The following is a 22,876-nucleotide window of genomic DNA, read 5'->3' on the forward strand; positions in this document are numbered from 1 at the left end:
CCACAAAGCCCACTATCCTCTTTCCTGAGGCCGGCCCACTCGTGTGTAAGGGTGGGTATTCGGTTCTCGGTTCGGTTTCGGTTCGGTTCTCTCGGTTATTGATGAAATTCGGTTCCTGGAAAATAGGAACCGATCGGTTCCAAAAAAATTTAGGAACCGAGCATTTCGTTCTCGGTTATTTCGGTTCGGTTCCGATTCTAACCGAACTAACCGAATTGGTTCAGAAGACCTCAGGATAACAATAAATATACTTATTGTAAGGCAAATTTATGCAACACTATGTTCATTTTTTATAATAATAATGCATAAAAAAACAATAGCAATACAGTACACACAAATATATAGCAGTTCAAATATAAAACACTACACATAGACCAAACATAATCTTACAAATACAAGTAAGTGAACTATAATTCATGTAATTCGGTTTTTTCGGTTAATTCGGTTAATCAAGAGCAGAAACTAAATTTTTTCGGTTATTTCGGTTCCTTAATACCAGGAACCGAATAAGGAACCGAATTTTTGGTTCTGGTTCTTTGGTTTCAGTTCCGGTTCTTTCGGTTCTCGGTTGTTTTTTAAATTTGCCAGGGACTCGTGTGGCTCCCCCTTCTCCATCGCTTCTCTCTTTCGTCTAGTCTCTTGTTCCTCCCCAAATTGGGCCAAACCCTAGGCAGGACGCAACTCGCAATAGACGACGACGCGGCCACGCGGGCGGCGCCGCGGTGGCCGGCGGGCGCAGCGAGGGGGAGGGCCAAGCCGCCAAGGTAGGCGGTGGGCTGCTGGACAACGCGCGCGAGATCTTGCTCGCCATCGCGCTCCCGCGGGACGACACGAACGTGCACAAGCCACAAGGGGAGGTACGTAATGCTCTGGCATCACAAGGATCGACCTTAAATTTCGACACCATCTGATGATTGCTACGCCAGGGACCCAATCTGGATAGGAGGAAGACGTGATTTAGCTAATTTTGTGTAGTTTGAATATTGGAATGCTCGTTTTAGCATGTCAGAGCAGACTTGTGACTCTAATTTGGGAGTGAACGACTGCCATTTGGATGAACGGAGATATTTCATTGCTGAATATAGAGTAGCATCGAAAAGTTAAAGATTATGTACCTTTTATTAGTATTTTTTTGTTGAATTTGTTTTGTGCTCGGGAAAAGGGAATACCCAAATGCAGAATCCTGGCACCACCACCTGTTTGGAGCACAGGAGTGTAGAAATCCTGCAATAATGTAGCAAAATTACAGCCTTCCAAATAAAGATGGGGGTTCTTTACTTTGGAGTTTGCTAAACCCTGAGCTTATCTTTCTGCTATCCAAAACTATGTGCTGCCTTGTTGAATATTATACGGTTCTATTTCACTCATGTTAGTTACACGTTGTTAAGTCTGTTGTTTGTTAACTCTGATTCTATGTCATTTCTTCTCAGGCTGCACTTTGCATGATGGAGGCACAATCTTCATCTTGGCCAGACCTCCAGCCAGAACTCTTGGGACTTGTCCTAATGCGGCTTCCCTCCTTAGCTGATCGTGTTCGACTAAGGGCAGTGTGCCGCCCATGGTGCTCCAATGCTCTGTTGCAGCTACTGCCACCTCCGCTTCCATGGCTCACCCTGCTTGACGGAACCTTCCTGACAATCCCAGATGGTAAAATTATCAGAATGCTGGGATCAGATGATGCCCGTTGCTGTGGTTCTGCTAATGACTGGCTCTTCTTTGTGCATCATGATGGTGGGTGCTCAGTGATGAACCCTTTCTCCAAGGCCACACGGAACCTTCCTAAGCTAGACATCAAGTGGTTCAATGCAAGCTCCAGCTATAATTCTTATTTTACTAAGCTGGCAGTGCCCTCGCCCATGGAATCATCACCAGGTTCCCTTGTTGCTGCGTTGATCTTGGGCAGTGGCCGTACAATTCGTATATTCCAGCAATCAATTGGAACCTACTTGGCCATAGAGAGCAACCTCGGTCGTTTTAACCACCTTTCTGATATTGCTTTCTTTAATGGGAAGTTGTATGGTGTTGATCTTCGCTGCGAGCTCTCAATATTTGAGATTACTTATGGCCTTGATAGTGAGCCGACGATATCATCTGTCAAATGCATAACTAGGCCTACTAAAAGACTTGCACTGCCCCAACCTTTGCCCCATGGGAAATTGTACATGCAGATGAGTTATCTAGTTGAATGTTGTGGTAGACTATTGATGGTGATACGGATGGTTCAGTGGGATTGTGCATTAAGTCATGGTCCCAGTCAGGGTGACCGCACTGTGGCATTTGAGGTCTTTGAGGCAGACTGGAGCACCAAACCAGGCCAATGGAGATTTGTCTCTAAGTTGGGTGGCCAGGCACTCTTTGTTGGGAAGCATTGCTCCAAGTCTTTCCCAGCTGGAGGGTGCACTGGAATTCAAGAGGACTGCATACACTTCATGTGTGACTACTGTCCAGCGGGCCTTGCTGTTGACCCTCTTCGTGACTCTGGTGTGTACAACATGAGAAATGGGATCATCACTCCTTTGTTATCAGAGACTGCAATTACTCCGCAGCATAGTGGTGGTCAGGGGCGCCCAACGTGGATATTCCCTCGTGATGCTATGTAATCGGTCCAACTTTACTTTGCTGTTTTGGGATTGAGTATGCACTCTTAAATGTTGCTCAATGTTTTTTATTTTGTCTAGTGACAATTTGTTTACTTATGCTGATGTTTTATGGCAAGGATAATTTCCTTTCACAGAATGTACCAAAATGTTTTGAGCTGGTTGTGGACTTTATATTTTTCTCTCTCTCGGTATGCCAGTTCGTAGTTTTGGTTTATGACATGTAATCAGTGTCTGTATGCTACATATTTGGACCTGACTGCATTTCTTGCTTTGTCATCTGTTGTACAGTTCCATCATATTGGTACCCTTAATCGGCCGCCCACTATAACAGGGTAGCATTTGTTTTGTTTTTCCTAAGGATATCATATATAGGATTCTGTGATTTTCTGTTCCGATCCCTCGTGGAGTGTTTTTTTCCCCTTTTGTAAAATTTTGGGGAGTTCGTTGCAGCTATTGAATCAAACGTTCCCTTCAGATTTGTGTGGCACTCCTTTTTTTTTGGCACTTCTCTTATATCTCAGTGCTTGATTTTTTTTATGTTGTTAAGGGAACATGTATTTTATGATTGTTTGGCTATAGAAAGAAAATGTGAATTGTGAGTTGTTGTTTTATTGTACTAGTTGATTGTTGCTTGAAATTTTTTCTAAAGATTCTGGCAACTCCCAATTTTTTATAATGCACGTGTGTTTCACCTTGATGTAATTTTATCTATACGCAGTAAATTTAGAGTTATGAAATTGCTCGGTAGAACAAGCAACTCTACGTTGCATTTCCCACGAACAACCGAATGGCTGTAACCGACGCAAAAGCAAAGTACACAGCTGGAGCAGGAGATAAGCGCAAGGACGGTGCGTCATCAACAACCAAAAAAAAGAATCCGAGAATTCTCCCGCCAAAACGGAGATCACAAGGTGCAGAGGGGCATTTCCGTCCTTCACATTGATCTACTTGCTGGCCAAGAGAGCAAAACCCGAGCCCGTTTGGACGTACAGGCACGGCACCGTCGCGAGCGGCGCTCTCCGCTCTGGCCGCTCTGGCCTCTGCCGATATAAACCCCACCCACTCCGTTTCAGCCGCAGCAGCCTTTTCCCTCGCCCGCAGCAGAGCAGAGCAGCCATGGCGGCTCCGCCGTACCACCTGCCCCTCCTCCTCGCCTTTCTGCTCCTCTCCACCGCCGCCGTCGCCGCCGCCACCCACTCCCAGCATCTCCACCTCCAGCACCACGGCCACGGTCCCCACCACCACCACCACCGCTCCCCGTCCATGATGACGGCCACCGCCCGCCTCGACACCGCGCCGTCCATGCACCAGAACCGCATGGAGTCGGAGTCGGAGGAGACCCGCCAGTCGCTGCGCGTCCTCTACCCCTTCTTCACCACCGTGGCCGCCCAGGCTCCCTCGGGCGAGGACGCCATTGCGGCGATGGGTGCGGCCGCGGACGCGGCGGACACCACGCGCCTCGACCTTCCGTCGCCTCCCCCTCCCCTCCTCGCCGCGGGGGATCCGATGCCGCCCTCCCAAGCGCCGCTGCAGCCGCAAGCTGAGGAGGCGGGGTCGTCCGAGTCGGAGCCCGCGGCTCCTCCTCCCGTCGTCCACGAGCCGTACCGCGACGCGGCGATCCCTCGGCCTCCTCCTCCCGTCGCTGACGAGCCGTACCGCGACGCGGCGATCCCTCGGCCTCCTCCACCCGTCGTCGACGAACCGTACCGCGACGCGGCGAGCCCTCCGCCGCCTCCTCCCGTCGTCTACGAGCCGTACCGCGACGCGGCGATCCCTCCGCCTCCTCCTCCCGTCGTCGACGAGCCGTACCGCGACGCGGCGAACCCTCCGCCTCCCGTCCACGACGACGCTGCGCGGGTGGTGTCCTCGGGCACGGGCAACGACCTCGGCCTGCAGCAGATCGCCAAGGTGCTCGCGTCGCTGGGGTACAACGAGATGGCTTCGTCGGCCACGCTCCTCGCCGACACGGCGTCCGTCGCGGCATGGCCCGGGGCGATCACCGTCTTCGCGGACCCCGACGTATTCCTCCAGCACTCCTGCCCCGAGTGCTCGCGACGCCACCTCCTCCTCGACCACATGGCCCTGGGCTACTTCCCCTACGCTGAGCTCGCCGCCGCGCCCGCCATGAAGCTCCCGTCGGCCTCCGTCGGCTTCTGCCTCGACGTCGCCGCCCAGCCACAGCGCGGGCCCTTCTCCGTCCACCACGCCAGCCTGTACGTCAACGGCGTCATGGTCTCGGAACCGGAGCTCTACGACGACGGCCGCTACGTCGTGCACGGCCTCCACGGCTTCATCCCGCCGCTCTCCCGCGCTTCCTGCGTCGAGGACGACGCGCATGCGCATCACCACCACCAGGTCCACCTCCACCACTACCGCCGCCGCCACCACCTCAGCGCCAGATCGGCAGCCACCTCCGCTGCGACCGCCGCCTCCGTCGTGCGCATCATGATCCGCGAAGCCATATCCCGCCTGCGCGACAGCGGCTTCGGCTTCGTGGCGCGGGCCATGCGCGTCAAGTTCGCAGAGCTGGAGAAGCTGTCCAACCTCACGGTGTTCGCGCTCGACGACCAGGTCATCTTCACCGGTGGAGGCCACGGCTACGTCTCGGAGGTGCGCTTCCACATCGTCCCCGGGCACCGCCTCACCCACGCCGACCTCCTGCTCCTCCGCCCCGGCACCGTACTTCCCACCCTGGCCGGCGAGGACCAGAAGCTCGTCATCACCCTCGGCGCCGGCTCCGCCACCGACGAGGTCCGGATCAACTACATACCCGTGAAGGAACCTGACGTGGTGATCAACTCGCGCGTCGCCGTCCACAGCATCTACCTCCCGTTCCCCCGCGTCCACCTCGCCAACCTCGCCGCCTCGGTGGCCGTCGCCTCCGACCTCCTGACGAACGATAGCTGCGGCGTCGGGGGACCCTTCGGCGACTGCGCCTCCACACCGATGACCTCTGCGACGATCCCAGCTGATCAGGGCTACGGCTAAGGGCAGTGATGCGTGAGCCCGTCCGTTCTCTTCTTCTTTGTTTCTTAGCAACTAGTAGGATTTTGAGCTTGCAGTTTGGTTGTTAGATGAGGGATGAGATTTTGGTAGTCGGATACTCGGATTGATGGATGTTCATGTCGTCGCGTGATGAAATGTGTCGCACTGCTGCATGGTGAATGAATTCTTGATGGAACTTTATGTGGCGATGCTGTTTTGCATGCTTTGGAAAATTACTCATGTTCTGTTCAGTTTTGTTCTGCATCTGTTTGCTCTGTTCTGTGGGTAGTTGTTACTGTTGCATTTCATATATGTTGTCTCTGAATGTCAGTGCTAGCAATGTGTTGATTTACCCATTTGTGTTTGATAGATTAAGTTCCAGCAATCTATCGTGGTAGTAGTTGGTACATTAACTTCGTATGTGTCTCAACTGACCGTGGTTTGCTTGGAACATTAAGTCCACTTTGTGATAGTAGTTGCTTGCTCTCTTAATGCCTAGTTCCAGCAATCTATTGATCTACCTACTGTGAAACTGTGATTTGATAGATCTCTGTTGATCATGGTTTGCTCGGTATATTCAAGTTCAGATGATCAAGCAATCACCTCCTCAAGTCTGTTCAGCTGTTAAAAAATGTGCTCTTATGATTTATCCCTTTGCCATTTCTGATTGTGAGTAGATCCCAGTTACTTGTGGTCTGCAGTCTGGTTGGTCTTGGTACATCCAGAGTCCTCTGATCAAGACCAAAGTTCGCCTAGAGTTCCACTGTTGGGAATTGGGATCAGGTAGTCATATATGGTTCAGGATGCATAAGATGAGTTCATGTGGAATGTCGTGCTAGATGGTTCCGAACATGGACAGAGTATCGTGCAATGAATGAAACTTCCGCTGAAATTTGAATTGCGATGTCGTTACCTTTCTGAAAATGGTGGTGTGTTCTATTTTCCTCTTTTGTGATTCGTTTTCATGTCCATTGATGCTCCAACATGAGTGCTCTCTGAAGTGGCGTTTGTTAGTTATGATCTCCACCAATTGGACCCTTGGATCTGCACCCTGATCAGGGACGCCCAACCGCTCCATGGTTGGTGGCCCCTCGTCGCACAGCACCATAAAAAGGAGGTGGGGGGCCAGGGCACACGGCATGAGGTTCCCCTGAGCTACCAGATGCCCCACCGACCATTCCCTAACGCGAACCAATCTAGAGAGAAGGTGCTGCCAGCGACGGGAAGTCGCCACCGACCTCACCGTCGTCTCTGCATCGCCACCACCGCGCCTGTGCTGCCACGACACCGCGTCCACGTTGCTGCGGCGCCATGGACCCAACTGTGCTAGGGCGAGGTACAAGAACAGTTTCCCCATCTAAGTAAGAATTTTATCCCCTGATCTATGATATTAGAGGTACAACCATCTATCAATGGTACTAGAGCCAGGTTCATCTAATGTGTAGATCCAGATAGGGAGAGTAGCAATTTAGAAGGAGATGAGAAAGATCCAATTCAAATCAAAGGAGAGGGTTCCTAACCCTAACCCTAGAAGGAGAAGAACAACAGAAGAAAGAAGGCTCGATTCGGCCCGATTTGGATCGACCCAGACATGAACCCTAACCCTAACTCGCAATTGGTAAGCGGGAAAGATGAACAGTGGGTTCGGTCAAACCCTAACCAGCCGGATCTACGATCGGGGAAGGGGAAGAAGCAAAGAGATAGAGGGTTTGAACCCTAACTCAAACCCTAAGCATCAACCCGAACCTTAATTCCATCGGGGAAGATAAAACAACTAACCCTAACCCAAATCCTAACGCTAACCCTAATCCCCAATCGGCCAAAATCGAGAAGAACACAGAAAGATCCAAAGACAGAAACAGGGAAAGGGGAAGAGGCCTACCTCGGCGTTCCACCGCGCTGCCACCTCGTCGGTGCGCGAGAAGTACTCCGAGTCGATGCTCGTCGGGTGTAACAGAACCGACCAATTATACGAAATTAAGTAAGAAAATCATCCGCCAGAGCAGACGATTTAGCAAACTTAAGCCCGTATAACTCGGTAGTCCGTGAAATCACGAGGGATTTCAAACCAACTTCCATTCCAGCCAAGATCGTAATAAGTTTAGCGGTCACCATCACATATTACATAAAAGTTCACAATCTTAGATACATCAGAGTTTCAACATAGTTATTACAAAACCAGTTCGAATAAAAGTAGCGGAAGTCATTTGTTCAAACCATACACACACTCACGCGGAGTTTAAATATAGTGCCAGCGAATGATCATCTCCAACAAAAGCATCAGATGAGACGTAAGGAATGACCATGCCCATGGTCCTAAGCATCACCCATCGCAGGATAAAGGCAGTTGATACAGTAGCCATAATACATCTGCCCATCTGCAACAAGTGGGAATAAAACCCTGAGTACGAGAAGGTACTCAACTAGACTTACCCGACATAACCAAAAATAAATGACACCAAGGATTATGAAGGGCTTTATAGTAGGGTAGCTGACTCATTTGCAAAAAGAAGCATTTTTAGCATTTCAAGAACCTTTCTAAAAGCATTATTGCCAAGTTAATTACTATTAACCTATCGACTAGAATTACACCTATACTAGAGTAAACATGTGATTAAGCAGATAATGATAACCAATGATCATTAAACAACTTCCATACTGTCATATTCATTATAACTGTCCAAGTGTTCCATAAACATTTACTACGATGAAGTAACTCAAGTCAAGTGCTCACTATCCAGGAGCGATGGCGATTCGAATCGATTCCTAACCAGCTGGTGATTTATTTCTCACACAAACCTCACTCACCCGCTAAAGTGAGATATTGATCACCGAGTCAACTTTCCAGGAATCTCGAGTTTGCCAGGAACCACATGTACCCGGGGGCCGACCGACTGCACTTTGGTCTTATCATCCCGCCCCCGTGTCCTACCACACCTGCTCTGGCACAGTGCGTTGCGAGCAATCTACTCGACCCGAAAAATCTCCCAGCTTCGCGGTCGGAAGGTACTTTATCCGGCCAACTAAATGTAAGGCATGCGTTCAACATGTCTCAAGGCCCAACAATGGTCGGTCCTTAATCAACACAGACGGGAAGCACTACAGTCCAAAACTCTGCAAGTCTCCGTCCGGTCTCAACTTCATTTAACACTTAGTTATACCATGACTTCATAGTCATCCAAGCAGATCTAGGTAACCACCTATAGCTAATAGGTGACAGGAAATCACCTGACTTCTACCGGTCTAAGCCAGCTAAGCATTGACTCGACTGTGGATACCAGGGTAACAAGGATATAGTATAACAAAGGTAAACAAGGTATAAGGCAGCAACGGTTGCAAACAACTCCTGAACGTAATGCATCAATTAAAGTAAAGCATTTAATTAATAATTGCAAACCAGGAGAAAAATGCTCCGGGACTTACCTCTCTCGAAGGAGCTCGGACGGTGATCAGGGCACTCCGGAAGTTCCTCAACGTCCTCCTCGTCGGCTTCTGGCACTTCCTGCAGCTGCACCTCGAACTGCTCCTTGGGCTCCTCGGGTATGATGACTGGATTCTCGGTTTACGATCCTGTATGATGCAATGCGCGTAAGTGCTTATGCAAACGGTGCATCGAAGGAGATGAATGCAATGGATATGTTTAAATGCAAGGTAGTCAACATCATCCAAGAAAATATACTACAAGCACATGTCATCTACTGCATTCTCTTCTACTACTAATATGTTTAAGCCAACACACCTTATCAAATGCTTCAAAGATACACCAAAGCTATTATTATTAACTAATCTTGTATTAAAGAGGATTATTTTATTTCCTTTTAAATTAGGGCTACAACAGCAATCTATATTTCTGGTGCTTATAAAAATCTGAGAAAATTACAGTAGCATGGTACTACTCTAATTAGACTACCATCAGATTTTCATAGTGTTTGAATGAGTGGATTAGCCTACACAAAAATCACAAGCTATGGCATAATTTTGTACATAAAAATACTTTGAACTGTGAAAAGTGTCAAACAACAGAATTAATATTTTTCCTAGGTTCTTCATAGCATACAATAACTGTACAAAAATTGTCACATGCATGTTTTATACAAAATTTGCTCTCTAGCTAAAATAACAAAAATCAGCTATTAAAGGTACTTGAACTATACCTAAAAATTTTCCCATAGCACATGCATGAAACATATTTTTCCTAGGAAATACATGACATAAAAAGATTAACAAACTTGGAATTATATTTTTTTGCAGACTATAGATTTTTCTACATATTTTTCAAGTTATCACCAATATTCATGATTAAATAAAATTCTACAGCAAAGTATCTCAAAAATGACATGCACAATTTTTCCCAAGTAGATCTGATGATAAGGAACCTAGACAAATTTATTTTAATAGATTTGGAACAACTTTGAGTACCCAAACATTTTTCAAACCATTTCAAATTTCAAATAATAAAGAATAAATGAAAAACAATTCATTTAAACGCTACTGGGCCAGCCCGCTGGAAATCAGCTGGCCCACGGCCGTTTTTGGCCTACGCGGCCCGAGCGCAAGGGAGGGGAAGACGTCCCAGCAGGGCGTCAGCCCACTGCCGCTCGGCCTGGCCAGCCTGGCTGGCTGAGGCAGAGGCCTCGCCGGTGCTTGCGCTAGTGCGGCGGCGCGGCTCGGCCACGAGGCCGGCGGCCATCTCCGGCCACGGCAGGGCAAGCTGGCGAGCGCACGTGATGCGCGAGAAGACGGCGAGTGCGGTAGGGTAGCTAGGCAGGGCTGGAGAAGAGAGGAAAAGTGACTTCCATGGCGGCCGAGCACGGCGGTGCCATGGCCATCGGTGGCGAGGCTCGGGGAGGCTCAACCTAAGCTCGGAAGGCGGCGCAAGCGTGAGCGCGACTTGATGGAGGGCGAGGCCGAGCTACGGGCGTGCGATTTCCGGCCGAGGTGGAGGAGCCGCGGTGAATTGCGCCGGCGGGTGCGTGGCGCGGCGAGGGGCAGAGCTTGGGGCTCTCGGCTCTAGCGGAGAGGAAAGCAGCGCGGGAGGGAGTGAGCGAGCGCACCGGCACCAGTAGGTGTAGGCGGGCGCGTGGGCGCGTGCGCAGGCCGGCTGTGACGCTCGGCGACGTCGACGGCGCATGGCCGCCACGCGGCGGGCGAGCTCTACCACGGTCGGGCGCGCGGCGCGATGCGACAGCGAGCAGGCGCGCGGAGGCAGGCCAGCGCGGCGCTGGGCTGGGCCGAGGCGAGGCGAGGCACGTAGGATGCTGGCTGGGCCGGCTTCGGCCACGGGCCAGAAGTGAGGCGGCGGCCCGCGAAGGAGAAAAATCCTTTTTTCCAAATATATTTTCAAGGAATTTTTAAATGCCCTCTTTCAAATATTATTTTGAGCAAGAAAATGACCTCTTTTGAAAATGTACCAAAAATGAAAGTTGTTTAGAATTTAATTCTCTACAACTTTGTTTTTATGACCACAGCCAAATTCTTTCTAGATTTTGAATTGTAAGATCAAAGTCCACGTTTAGCTCAAAACCCTAATTTTGGGAATTTATTTTTGAAGCCAAATTTTGAATTAATTTGAATACAAACATTGCTCCAAAAATTGAACTAAACATTGCTAGATGATTTACAATAGTAGCCAAACATGTTTTACTAACCTAGCAAGAAAAATTCAGGGCAAAATAATTCTTAAACAGGTGTATGCAACATTCAGGTTTCACGCCTGTTTCAGATGTTTCAAAGCAATGTTTCAATTGTTATTCACATGATTAGGCATGTATGATTTGGATGCTTGATGATGCATGATATGCGTGATTTGCAGTGCTTAAATGCAGGCATAACACCGGGGTTGTCGGTGTTTTGGAACCGGGGGTCCCTCAACCAACAAGTGAATTTGTGCTGCGTGCCCCTAATCCCGGATGGTGATGCAAAGAGACACAAGGTTTATACTGGTTCAGGCAATCAAGGCCCTACGTCCAGTCTGAGAGATCAATCTTATGTTCCTTGCACCGGAGTGCTCGTAGTAGGGGATTACAAGCTAGGTGAGAGAGGGAGCTAGCCCCAGGTCTCGGCGAGGGTGGTGCGGGCTGCTTGAGGCGTTGTTCTCAAGCAGCGTAGAAGTGTGTCGTTCTATCGGTGTGTTCGTCTCCTTTTTTCTCTCCCCCTACGAGGCCCAAGTCCTCTCCTTTTATAGTTGAAGGGAGAATGAAGGTAGTACATGTATCACTATGCGACGTCGTGCCAATAGAAGTGGCACGTCCGAACCCTGTGGCCCGTTCCGGTGGCGGCGTGGCCATAGGAGCGATCCGTCCTTGGAATACTGGAGCGACGTGGTTGTCCCATCAGGTCCTGTGCGTCGTGGGAGCCCCGGGAATGTCTCGGAGCGGACGTGACGGCGAACGTGCAAGCCCTGGTGGACAGATTGTGCGCGAGGCCGAGGCCTGGTTGGTGCCAAGGCTTGTACTGCGGTGGGGGGTCTCGGCAGGCACGAACCTCGAGATTGCCGAGGCCCCGGTGTACAGTGCCGAGGCCTCGAGCGGGCGACGGGTCGCGGGTGCAGCGTTAGGACACAGTGGCTGGCAACCCCCATCATACCCTGTCCCAGGCACTGATCGTGGACACAATGCTGGGACACAGTTACCAGTAACCCCTGTCATACTCTGTCCCAGGCGCTGATCGTGGACACAGTGCTAGGTCATAGTTGCCGGTAACCCCCGCCGTGCCCTGTCCCAGCCGGTATGGCGCTGATGCGACTTCGGGTCGCATCGGCCATTCTGTGACGTTGAGCCGCTGTCCGGCGGAGATTGCGGGAGTGGTTGAAAGTATTAATGAGACATGACGCGTTGTCGGGAGGGTCGACCGAGGTGGGGGGCGACGGACCACGGACAAGCCGGCCCCGAGCGACACAGAGAATGAGGCCTCGCGCGAGACGGAGATCAGGCCCCTCGCCGAGGCCTCACGCGAGAGGCCTCGCGTGATACGGAGAACGCGCTTCCCGCCGAGGCCTTCCGTGGAGAGCCTCGGGCGGGGTAGAGACGGTGTTCCTTGCCGAGGCCTTCCCTGGGGAGCCTCGCGCGAAGCGGAGTTGGCGTCAGGATGCCGAGACCTCCTGCTCTATAAATGGGGGTGGCGTGTCTAAGCCCTATAGCCGGCCACTGTTGTGGTATGGTCGATGGAGTGGCCTCGTCCTTGTCGTGCAGAGGTGACGCGCCGGTCATACTTGATCTTGTGTGTCGTGGGGCTCCAGTACAGCTTGATGCAGGATATGGCGGGTGATGTGCTGGTCATCGTGCGATGATGTCGTAGGGAGCTGTGGCTCTGCAGATGGCGAGGCCGAGCCATCGTGGGGGTTTCGGCGGACATGGATCCTCAGGCTGCCGAGCCCCTGAAGCATACTGCCGAGGCCTTGGGGGGGATTATTGATCCTGGGTGCTGATTCCGAGGCCACAGTATCTCAGACGTGGCTCCCCACGCTGCGTTGTTCTCAGAGCAGGAGTTGGCAGCACAGTGAGGCATGGGCGTCAACCATGTGCTTAGTGGTTAGCACAGTGGCGGGTAACCTCTGCCCAGTCCTGCCTCCTGTCCCGTCGGCCATTCTGCTGTACTGTGCCGAGCATGCGGCCGATGTCAGGGGCAGCAGTTGGCTGAGTTAATGTGACACGACGTTTTGTCAGAGGGGCGGGTGAAGGAAGAGGCAGCGGAGTGCTGCTGAGCCCGCCTCGCGCGAGACGGAGAGTCGGCGGCCCAGCCGAGGCCCTTGGTGGGGGGTCGCTCGAGGCCAGCGGTGAGAGGGCCTCGGGCGAGTTGGAGAATCGGCTGAGGCCAGCGGTGTTTAGCTGGTTTCGACTTTTACGAAGTCTAAGCAGTCGTTTTTTGGTTCTTGCTTAGGGTACCCCTTCTCACTGTATCCGACAGTAGCCCCCAAGCCTTGGGGGAGTGGAGGTACTCCCCCTGAGGTTCTGATGAGAAGTGGCTCTTGATAGTTCCTGTTGGGATGGTGTTTTGTACTTGAGGTTTCGGTGGGTGCGCGCGAGCGCACCCGCCGGGTGTAGCCCCCGAGGCCCTGGAGGAGTGATTTCACTTCTTCAGGGGCTTTTTTCTCTCTCGAGCGAGGGGTTTTCATCGTGTTCGCTGGGCCCGTGGGTGCGAGTTCGGATCGCAGGGCCTCGATGATGCTGCGGAAAGAGCCCCTTAGCCTCCGCCCAGAGCGAGAGGGCCGTCAGGGGTTCCCCCGGCTTTTTGTACGACCCTCGTGCTTCCTTTTCGCTCGGAAGGAGGGGTGGAAGATGCCGTGCAACCCTCGGTGGGCGCGAGCGACGGCATTTCCGGTGAGCTGTTATCGGGTAAGTCCGAGTGGAGGCCCGTACCCCATTCGCTGGGGGTCGGCTAGCGGTCCGGAGACGCGCTCCAAGAGTACCGGCGGGTTTCTCTAGTGGGTGCCGAGGCCGTTCGCTGGGCCTCGGTGGCTCGGTGCCTCCCTACGGTGGGATCCCATTCGGAGACCTCCCTGCCGGTCTCGGACACGACACCGGGCGCGCTCGTATAGGCTCGCCCATAGCCATCCCTGACTCTTTTGCCCTGGGGCAGCTGTCGAAACCCCTGGGGGCCCAGCCTTCGAACCCCTGGACCGTAACGGGCTCTGGTCGCTTGTCTTTATCTTGGGTGCAGGAAGAGCCCCCGAGCCTCCGCACGGAGCGAGAGGGTGGTCAGGGGTCCTCCTAACTTTTTTGTCCGTCCCCCGCATGTCCTTTTCGCTCGGACGGGGGGCTGTTTGCCGAGCCCACTCGCGTGCGAGCCTGAGCCGCTGGGTCTCGGCAAAGTTGTAGGAGGAGCCCCTGAGTCTCTCGCATGGAGCGAGAGAGCGGTCAGAGGTCCCCCTAGCTTTTGGTTCGCCCCTCGTGCGTGAGGGTCTGTCCGCCGAGCCCCCCTCGGGTGCGAGCCTAGGTCGCGGGGTCTCGGCGTCTTTCGCAGAAGAAGCTCCCTAGCCTCTGCACGGAGCAAGAGGGCTGTCGAGAGATCTTCTGGCTTTTTGAACGACCCTCGCGCTTCCTTTTCGCTCGGAAGGAGGGTTTGTTTTGCCGAGCCCCCTCGTGTGCGACCCTAAGTCGCTGGGCCTCAGCAATGGTTTGTAGGAAGAGTCCCTTAGCCTCTTCGTGGAGCAAGAGGGCTGTCGGGGATTCTCCTGACTTTTTATTCAACCCTCGCGCTTCCTTTTCGCTCGGAAGGAGGGGTGGAACATGCCGCGCTACCCTCGGTGGGCGCGAGCGATGGCATTTCCGGTGAGCTGTTATTGGGTAAGTCCGAGTGGAGGCCCGTACCCCGTTCGCTGGGGGTCGGCTAGCGGTCCGGAGACGCGCTCCAAGAGTACCGGAGGGTTTCTCTAGTGGGTGCCGAGGCCGTTCGCTGGGCCTCGGTGGCTCGGTGCCTCCCTATGGTGGGATCCCATTCGGAGACCTCCCTGCCGGTCTCGGACACGACACAGGGCGTCCCAAGCGTTTCGCTTGCTTGGGCCTCGGCCTCGTATAGGCTCGCCTGTAGTCGCCCCTGACTCTGTTGCCCTGGGGCGGCTGTCGAAACCCCTAAGGGCCCAGCCTTCGAACCCCTGGACCGTAGCGGGCTCGGTGCCCAGTTCCTTTGCCTAAAAGGAATCGGGGGGGTTATTTCTCTCCCTACGGCTGATAACGGCAGGCGCGTCTTTTGAGGCGGCTTTTTCGGGGAGGCGAAACGGCGCCTGCTGCTGCTGTGGTCGGACGCGACGTGGCGTCAGCTGACGGGACGTACCTGCACGCACGATTAATGAGGAGGCAGTGGGCGCGTGGGCGATAAGACCAGATCTGGATAACCGCGCCGGATTTTTTGGGGAAACTTCCCCGATTTCGTCGCCCGGTGGTTTCGTCTCGTCCCTGCATAAATACGCAAAGAGCCTCGCCCTCCCCCTTCTTACCTTTTCCGCATTCGCTTTCGCTGCCCCTGTGCCGTTGCTGAGAGCATAGAGCGCCGGGGAGGAGAAGGGCGAGAGCGACAGACTGAAAGAAAGAGAGAGAGATTACCGCCGTAGCAGCGACCTCCACCGTGCAATGGCTGGTGGTCCCGTCATCCTCCCGGCGGATCCCTGGGAGCGGTCTGACGTCACCGAGGAGAAGCTGCAGTCGCTCGTGGAGGCCGGTCTTCTTCGCCCGATCACCGACCCTGACGAGCCGGAGTGGATTGCTCCGGGGAACGAGTCAGAGCCGAGGCCGCGCGACGACTACGTGGTGAGCTTCGTCGTCTTCCACGAGCGAGGCCTCAGGTTGCCGGCGGATAAGTTCATGCGGGCGCTCCCGCACTACTACGGCGTGGAGCTTCACAATTTCAGCCCCAACTCCATCGCGCAGGCGGCCATCTTCGTCGCCGTCTGTGAAGGGTACTTGGGGATCGCTCCCCACTGGGAGTTGTGGCTCCACTTGTTCCGAGCGACGTTCATCACCAAGCCGGGGGGAACGAGGGGGGCTCGGAAGGTGCAGAGGGTCGGCGGCTGCACCCTTCATGTGCGCCAAGACCGGCAGTCCCTCTACATCCCGGCCCAGCTGTCATCGTCCAACCGTCGTTGGTATGACGGCTGGTTCTATCTCCGTAATGACGATGGTTTTCCAAGCCCCGTGGGTGAAACTTCCCACGTGTTTTCTGGCGGGACCGGGCTGATCCCGAGGGGGAGCCTGTGTTCGCCCTTGAAGATATCGCAGAGGGGGGGCGGTGGGATACCCTCGAGCAGTATCGCCAACTGGCGGTGCGGTCGCTGCAGACAGCGATGACTATTATGGGACGAGACTTGCCCGGTGTCACCCAGGTAAGTACTTTCCTCTCTCGTGCCGCGTTGTTTTCTCTCCGAGCCCCCTCGCAATGTTTGACGCGTGTTTTTTGTTTTGCCTCTTTAGGAGCTCGAGACCCGATCCCTTGGGAAATCGGTATTCCAACGAAGGGAGAGGGATATCTGGGACCAGCTCCGGCGGCAGAAGGGCCTGCTCGCCGATGCTCAGGGGCTTTTGTTAGCGCAGAGTGTGGAAGTGGAGGACCTCCGCCTTCGTTGTGCTGACATTCAGGCCGAGTTGGCCATGGCTAAGGAGCAGTCTGCCCCTCTGGTAGCGAAGATCAAGGAACTGGAGGAGGAGCGAGACGCCTTCAGGTCTCGGGCCCAAGAAGCGATGGCCTCTGCCAAGGCCATAGCCGGGCAGCTGGGTGCGGAGCAGAGCGAGCATCAGCTGACGAAAGTCGCCTTGGCCGAGGCTACCAAGGCGGCCGAGGCCTCTCGGGTCGAGGCCTTAGACTAGAAGAGCAAGGCCGGGGGTAAGTTCTACCGAATCGTGCTCTTTGTTCTTTTTGTTCTGGTTCGCATTTGACTCCTGACCCCTCGTTGCGACGTAGATCTAGAGAAAGAGGCCTCCCAGGCGGCTGAGGCCTCCATTGCAGCGCAAGCGGCGCTGGATGTTGAGGTCCGGGAGCACGAGGCGCTGCGCAGCGCAGTCCGTACCGCCTACGAGGCCCTGGACGTCGAGGGGGTCCAATCGGCCAGCTCCCTTGGGAGCCGCCTAATTGCATTGAGCGGCTACGTCCATGAGAGGCTCCGGGGGGCGTTGCACATGGGCGTCAAGCGCGCCCTGGCCGTCGTCTCCTCGCACTACACTATCAACCTCGAGGCTGTCAACGACGGCTACGTGTTGCCAGAAGATGACGAGGAAGCTGATGCAGAGGTCACGAAGCTGTTGGAGGCGGCCGAGGCACCTGGCACAGCGCTGGCTGGTCTATTTGAAGAAGAGGTGGTCCCTCCCGCGCCGGCCACTAATCCTTGAGCTTTGACCTGGGTTGAAAGGGGCCATGTAACCGAATTGAGTTAGTTGCCGTATCGTGACGTTTTTGTAGCCGTCGAGGCCTTTAAAGTATTTGCGTGCGTGGGTCTTTTAACCGTTTTTTGTTCTACTTCCGAGCATGTGCCCTCTGTCTCAATCTTGGGAACCCGCAAAGAAATCCCTCGGAACCTAAGCTGTCCTTCGGTGAAGGGTGGTGAGGGAGCCACCGTAGCCCATAGGCGTAGGCCGTTCTTCTGACTCGACCGGCCCTTTGGCCTCGAGGCAAGCTTTTGGTCTTTGGGTTTCTTGTGTGGGTCCTGTTGGAGCGCGAGAGTTTGGCGTAAGAAATTTTTTGAAAGACCATTAACAAACGGTGTTCGGGACTTAGGGGGTTCCCCCTTTTTAGCCCCCGAGGGAGGCTCGGCTTTGCAGAGGCAGAGCCGAGTCTCCCTTATAGCGCTATTGTGACGTCAAGCCCCTATCGATAGACAAGCTCTCTATACAGAACTTCCTCGGAGCCTACGTTGTCCTTTGGGTGAAAAGGTGGTGAGGGAGCTGCCGTAGCCCGGAGGCGTAGGCCGTTCTCATAGCTCGGCCGGCCTTTTTGCCTTTGAGACGATCGTACTGTCCTTAGGTTTTATACAGTCAACTTGTCTATAAGGGGGTAGGTTCCCCTTGATGGGGGTTTCTCAAAAAATTATAACAACTAAGAACGCTTCTTTATTGCATTTCGAGAAACAATGTAAACGACGTTTGGAAATTTAAGGGTAGAAACAACGTAGTTGTTCTATGTTCCAAGCGTTGGTGAAGATTTCGCCCTTCTCGTTGGCTAACTTGTAGGTCCCGGGCTTCAGCACTTGGGCGACGATGTACGGCCCTTCCCAGGGTGGGGTCAGTTTGTGGCGGCCCTTGTTGCTCTGCCTCAGTCTCAGCACCAGGTCGCCCACCTTCAGGTCTCGGCTTTGGATGCGCCAGGCTTGGTAGCGTCGTAGGGCTTGCTGGTACCTGGCTGAGTGTAGTAGCGCGACGTCTCGGGCTTCCTCCAGTTGGTCGAGGGCGTCTTCGCGGGCGGTGCGGTTGCTTTGCTCGTTGTACGCCTGTAGTCTCGGGGAACCGTATTCTAAGTCAGTGGGGAGGATGGCCTCGGCTCCATAGACCAGGAAGAACGGTGTGAATCCCGTGGCTCGGCTCGGGGTGTTTCGTAGGCTCTAGATGACTGACGGGAGTTCGTCAAGCCATTTCTTGCCAAACTTCTTCAACCGGTTGAATATTCTTGGCTTAAGGCCTTGTAGGATCATGTCGTTGGCACGTTCTACCTAGCCATTCGTCCTTGGGTGTCCTACGGCCGACCAGGCCACCCGGATGTGGTGGTCGTCGCAGAACGTTAGGAACTTGCGACCGGTGAATTGCGTCCCATTGTCGGTGATGATGGTGTTAGGAACCCCGAACCTATGGATGATGTCCGTAAAGAACAGCACCGCTTGCTCGGATTTGATCTGGGTGACCGGACGAGCCTTGATCCATTTGGAGAATTTGTCGATGGCTACCAGCAGATGGGTATAGCCCCCGGGTGCCTTCTGCAGAGGCCCAACCATGTCCAGCCCCCACACAGCGAATGGCCATGTGATGGGGATGGTTTGGAGGGCTTGGGCCGGGAGGTGCGTCTGTCGAGCATAGTACTGGCATCCCTCGTAGGAGCGTACTAGCTTCGTGGCGTCGGCCACCGCCATTGGCCAATAGAAACCTTGTCGGAAGGCGTTATCCACGAGCGCCCGAGGCGCCACGTGGTGCCCGCAGACTCCCACGTGCAAGTCCCAAAGTAGGGAGTGCCCAGCCTTGGTGGTGATGCATCGTTGGAGAATACCCGATGGGCTACGCCTATACAACTCGCCGTTGCAGAGGACGTAAGTCTTGGCTCGTCGCGCAAGCCGCCGGGCCTCGGTTCTGTTCGCAGGAAGCTCTCCTCGAACGAGGCGATCAAGGAAGGGGACTCGCCAGTCCATTCCTTGGTCGACCTTGGGAGGCTCTGCGTCAATCGCCATGGCCTCGGGCTCGGCTGGCGGGGTCTCGGTGGCCGAGGGGGCCTCAGGCCCTGCATTGGGCTCGGCCGATATGCCCTCTTCCGTCGCCGAGGTGTAGTCGACGGATGGCTTGTGGAGGTCTCTGGCGAAGACGTTCGGGGGGACCGGGGCCCGTGCCGACGCCATCTTTGCCAGTTCATCCGCGGCCTCGTTGAACTTTCGCGCAACGTGGTTGAGTTCGAGACCGTCGAACTTGTTCTCCAGGCGACGTACCATCACACAGTATGCCTTCATTTTGGGGTCATGGCAGCTTGACTCTTTCATCACCTGATCGACGACGAGCTGGGAATCACCCCGTACGTCGAGACGTCGCACTCCAAGTTCGATGGCGGTTTGCAGGCCGTTGACGAGGGCCTCGTATTCGGCGACATTGTTGGAGGCAGCGAAGTGAAGCCGGATCATGTAGCGCATGTGTGTCCCGAGGGGCGAGACCAGGAGCAGGCCCGCGCCAGCCCCAGTCTTCATTAGAGACCCGTCGAAGTACATGGTCCAGCATTCTGATTGGATCTGAGCGGGTGGCAGCTGTGTGTCGGTCCATTCGGCTACAAAGTCGGACAGGACCTGCAATTTGATCGCTTTCCGAGGCGCGAAAGACAAGGTTTCCCCCATGAGTTCGACAGCCCACTTGGCTATTCTACCCGAGGCCTCCCGGTTTTGAATTATTTCTCCCAAAGGAAAAGACGACACCACAGTCACCGGGTGGGACTCGAAGTAGTGACGCAGCTTGCGTCGAGCCAAGACTACGGTGTAAACCAGCTTCTGGATGTGGGGGTAACGCATCTTAGTCTCAGAGAGCACTTCACTGATGAAGTAAACAGGTCGTTGGACGGGTAGAGCATGTCCCTTCTCCTTCCTCTCGACTACTACGGCCGCGCTGACCACTTGGGTCGTCGCGGTGACGTAGAGTAAGAGGTGCTCGCCCTCGGTGGGCGGAACCAGGACGGGGGGGTTGGTGAGCAGTGCTTTGAGCCTGGCGAGGACTTCCTCGGCCTCGGTGGTCCAAGAAAAGCGCTCGGACTTTCTCAAGAGGCGATACAGGGGCAGGCCTCTTTCGCCGAGGCGCGAGATGAAGCGGCTTAGGGCCGCAAGGCATCCCATGACCCTCTGCACCCCTTTGAGGTCTCGGATCGGGCCCATGTTGGTCACAGTCGAGACCTTCTCCGGGTTGGCCTCGATTCCACGTTCTGAGACTATGAACCCCAAGAGCATGCCTCGGGGAACCCCGAAGACACACTTCTCGGGGTTGAGCTTGATGCCCTTCTCTCTGAGACATGTGAAGGCAACCTCCAAGTCGCTGACGAGATCGCCGGCCTTCCTGGTCTTGACTACAATGTCATCCACGTAGGCCTCGATGGTTCGCCCAATGTGTTCGCCAAAGACTTGGATCATGCACCGTTGGTAAGTAGCCCCTGCGTTTCTGAGGCCGAACGGCATGGTTACGTAGCAGTACATGCCGAATGGAGTGATGAAAGAAGTCGCGAGCTGGTCGGACTCTTTCATCTTGATTTGGTGGTAACCGGAATATGCATCAAGGAAGGAGAGGGTTTCGCATCCCGCAGTGGAGTCGACGATTTGGTCAATTCGTGGTAGTGGGAATGGGACTTTCGGGCACGCTTTATTTAGACCGGTGTAGTCCACGCACATCCTCCACTTGCCACTTTTCTTTCTGACTAATATAGGGTTAGCCAACCACTCTGGATGGAATACTTCCTTGATGAACCCGGCTCCCATGAGATTCTGCACTTCTTCGCCGATGGCCCTACGCTTCTCCTTGTCAAATCGGCGCAGGCGCTGCTTTACCGGCCTGGAGCCTGCCCGGATATCTAAGGCGTGCTCGGCGACCTCCCTTGGTATGCCCGGCATGTCCGAGGGACTCCACACGAACATATCGACGTTTGCACGGAGAAAGTCGACGAGCACGGCCTCCTATTTGCTGTCGAGGGTGGCGCTGATCTTCAGTCCTTGGCCATCGGGGATGGTGGGATCGACGGGGACGAGCTTGACGGCCTCCGCGGGCTCGAAGGTCCCGGCGCGCCGCTTGGCGTCGGGAACCTCGCTACCAAGCTGGTCGAGATCGGCGATGAGGGTCTCGACCTCCATGATGGCCTCGGCGTACTCGATGCACTCGACGTCGCAGTCGTATGCATGTTCGTACGTGGACTCGACGGTGATGACGCCGTTGGGGCCTGGCATCTTGAGCTTGAGATAGGTGTAGTTGGGGACCGCCATGAACTTGGCGTAGCACGGGCGCCCCAAGATGGCGTGGTAAGCCCCCTTGAATCCAACCACCTCGAAGGTGAGGACCTCCTTGTGGTAGTTGGAGGGAGTGCCAAAGCAGACGGGTAAGTCGATACGCCCAAGGGGTCGTGTGCGCTTTCTTGGCACGACGCCGTGGAAGGGTGCGGAACCACCTCGGAGCCATGAATGATCGAGCTCCAGGAGCTCCAGAGTGTTGACGTAGAGGATGTTGAGGCCGCTGCCTCCATCCATGAGCACTTTGGTGAGCCGGGTGTTGCCGACGATCGGGTCGACGACGATCGGGTACTGCCCGGGGTTTGGAACATAATCGGGGTGGTCATCCCGATCAAAGGTGATTGCCTCCCGAGACCAATCGAGGTACCAGGGGGTGGCCACCTTGACCGAGAAGACCTCCCGACGTTCCCTCTTTCGCTGGCGCGCCATGAGGCATGCCGAGGGTCCGCCAAAGATCATGAAGGCGTTGTGTACCTCGGGGAACCCATCATCTTTACCACCGTCCCTTTCGTCTTCTTTGCCTGCCCTTGGCATCCCGAGCCCGACGTGGAAGCACTCGCGAGATGGATCGTAAGTCCCTTCGTCGTCAGAGTCGGAATAGCCGAGGCAGTAGTCGCTTGCGGCCAAGAATTGGTGCAAAGCCCCGGAGTTGTGGAGTTCGGAGAAATCCACCCCGGGCCATGCCTCGTCCTCGTCCGAGGAGTCAAAGTGGGTGCTCAGGTCGAGAGCGAAGCGCTGGCGGCGTTCCGAGGGGTGCTCATGAGCGGCAGTGTAGGCATAGGCATAAGAGGCGGCGGCATCCCGCAACCCAAAGGGGCATGGGGACAGTGCCGTCTCCATATTTTGCCCCGCTAGGGTCGACTCTTCAGGGAGTGGTGGAGTGGAACTAGACGACTGGGCGTCGCCGTGAGCCACCGGCGATTTTCCTTTGTCCAGGCTCAGGCCAGACAGGTCCCTAGCCAGGGACCCCGTACCAACAACTGGTCATAGGATGTCGGCGGGGAGTGGCATGCCGCCCCAGGTTCGCGTAGCGTCGGGGTGGCATTCCTCGCGTCGTGCCTGGCGAGCGCGGCGAGAGCGGCTGCCCGGGCGCCACCTACGCCTGGGCTGCCGGGGCGTGACTTCATCGTCGGACGGTGGGGCT

General features: G+C 54.7%; 2 protein-coding genes across 2 annotated transcripts; both read left to right on the plus strand.

The window, feature by feature from the left end:
* Positions 1 to 630: 630 nt before the first annotated feature.
* Positions 631 to 2,876, plus strand: LOC136521925 (uncharacterized). Its single transcript, XM_066515699.1, has 2 exons — positions 631 to 857; positions 1,431 to 2,876. Exon 2 carries the CDS (start codon positions 1,443 to 1,445, stop codon positions 2,598 to 2,600), a length of 1,158 nt encoding a protein of 385 aa, XP_066371796.1. The 5' UTR covers positions 631 to 857; positions 1,431 to 1,442; the 3' UTR covers positions 2,601 to 2,876.
* An 822-nt stretch (positions 2,877 to 3,698) lies between these two features.
* Positions 3,699 to 5,787, plus strand: LOC136523102 (uncharacterized). Its single transcript, XM_066516882.1, has one exon. The coding sequence runs from the start codon at positions 3,717 to 3,719 to the stop codon at positions 5,586 to 5,588; it is 1,872 nt and encodes a 623-aa protein (XP_066372979.1). The 5' UTR covers positions 3,699 to 3,716; the 3' UTR covers positions 5,589 to 5,787.
* Positions 5,788 to 22,876: the final 17,089 nt, after the last annotated feature.

The sequence above is a fragment of the Miscanthus floridulus genome, chromosome 18 (genome assembly GCF_019320115.1).
Source record: "Miscanthus floridulus cultivar M001 chromosome 18, ASM1932011v1, whole genome shotgun sequence".
NCBI lineage: Eukaryota > Viridiplantae > Streptophyta > Magnoliopsida > Poales > Poaceae > Miscanthus > Miscanthus floridulus.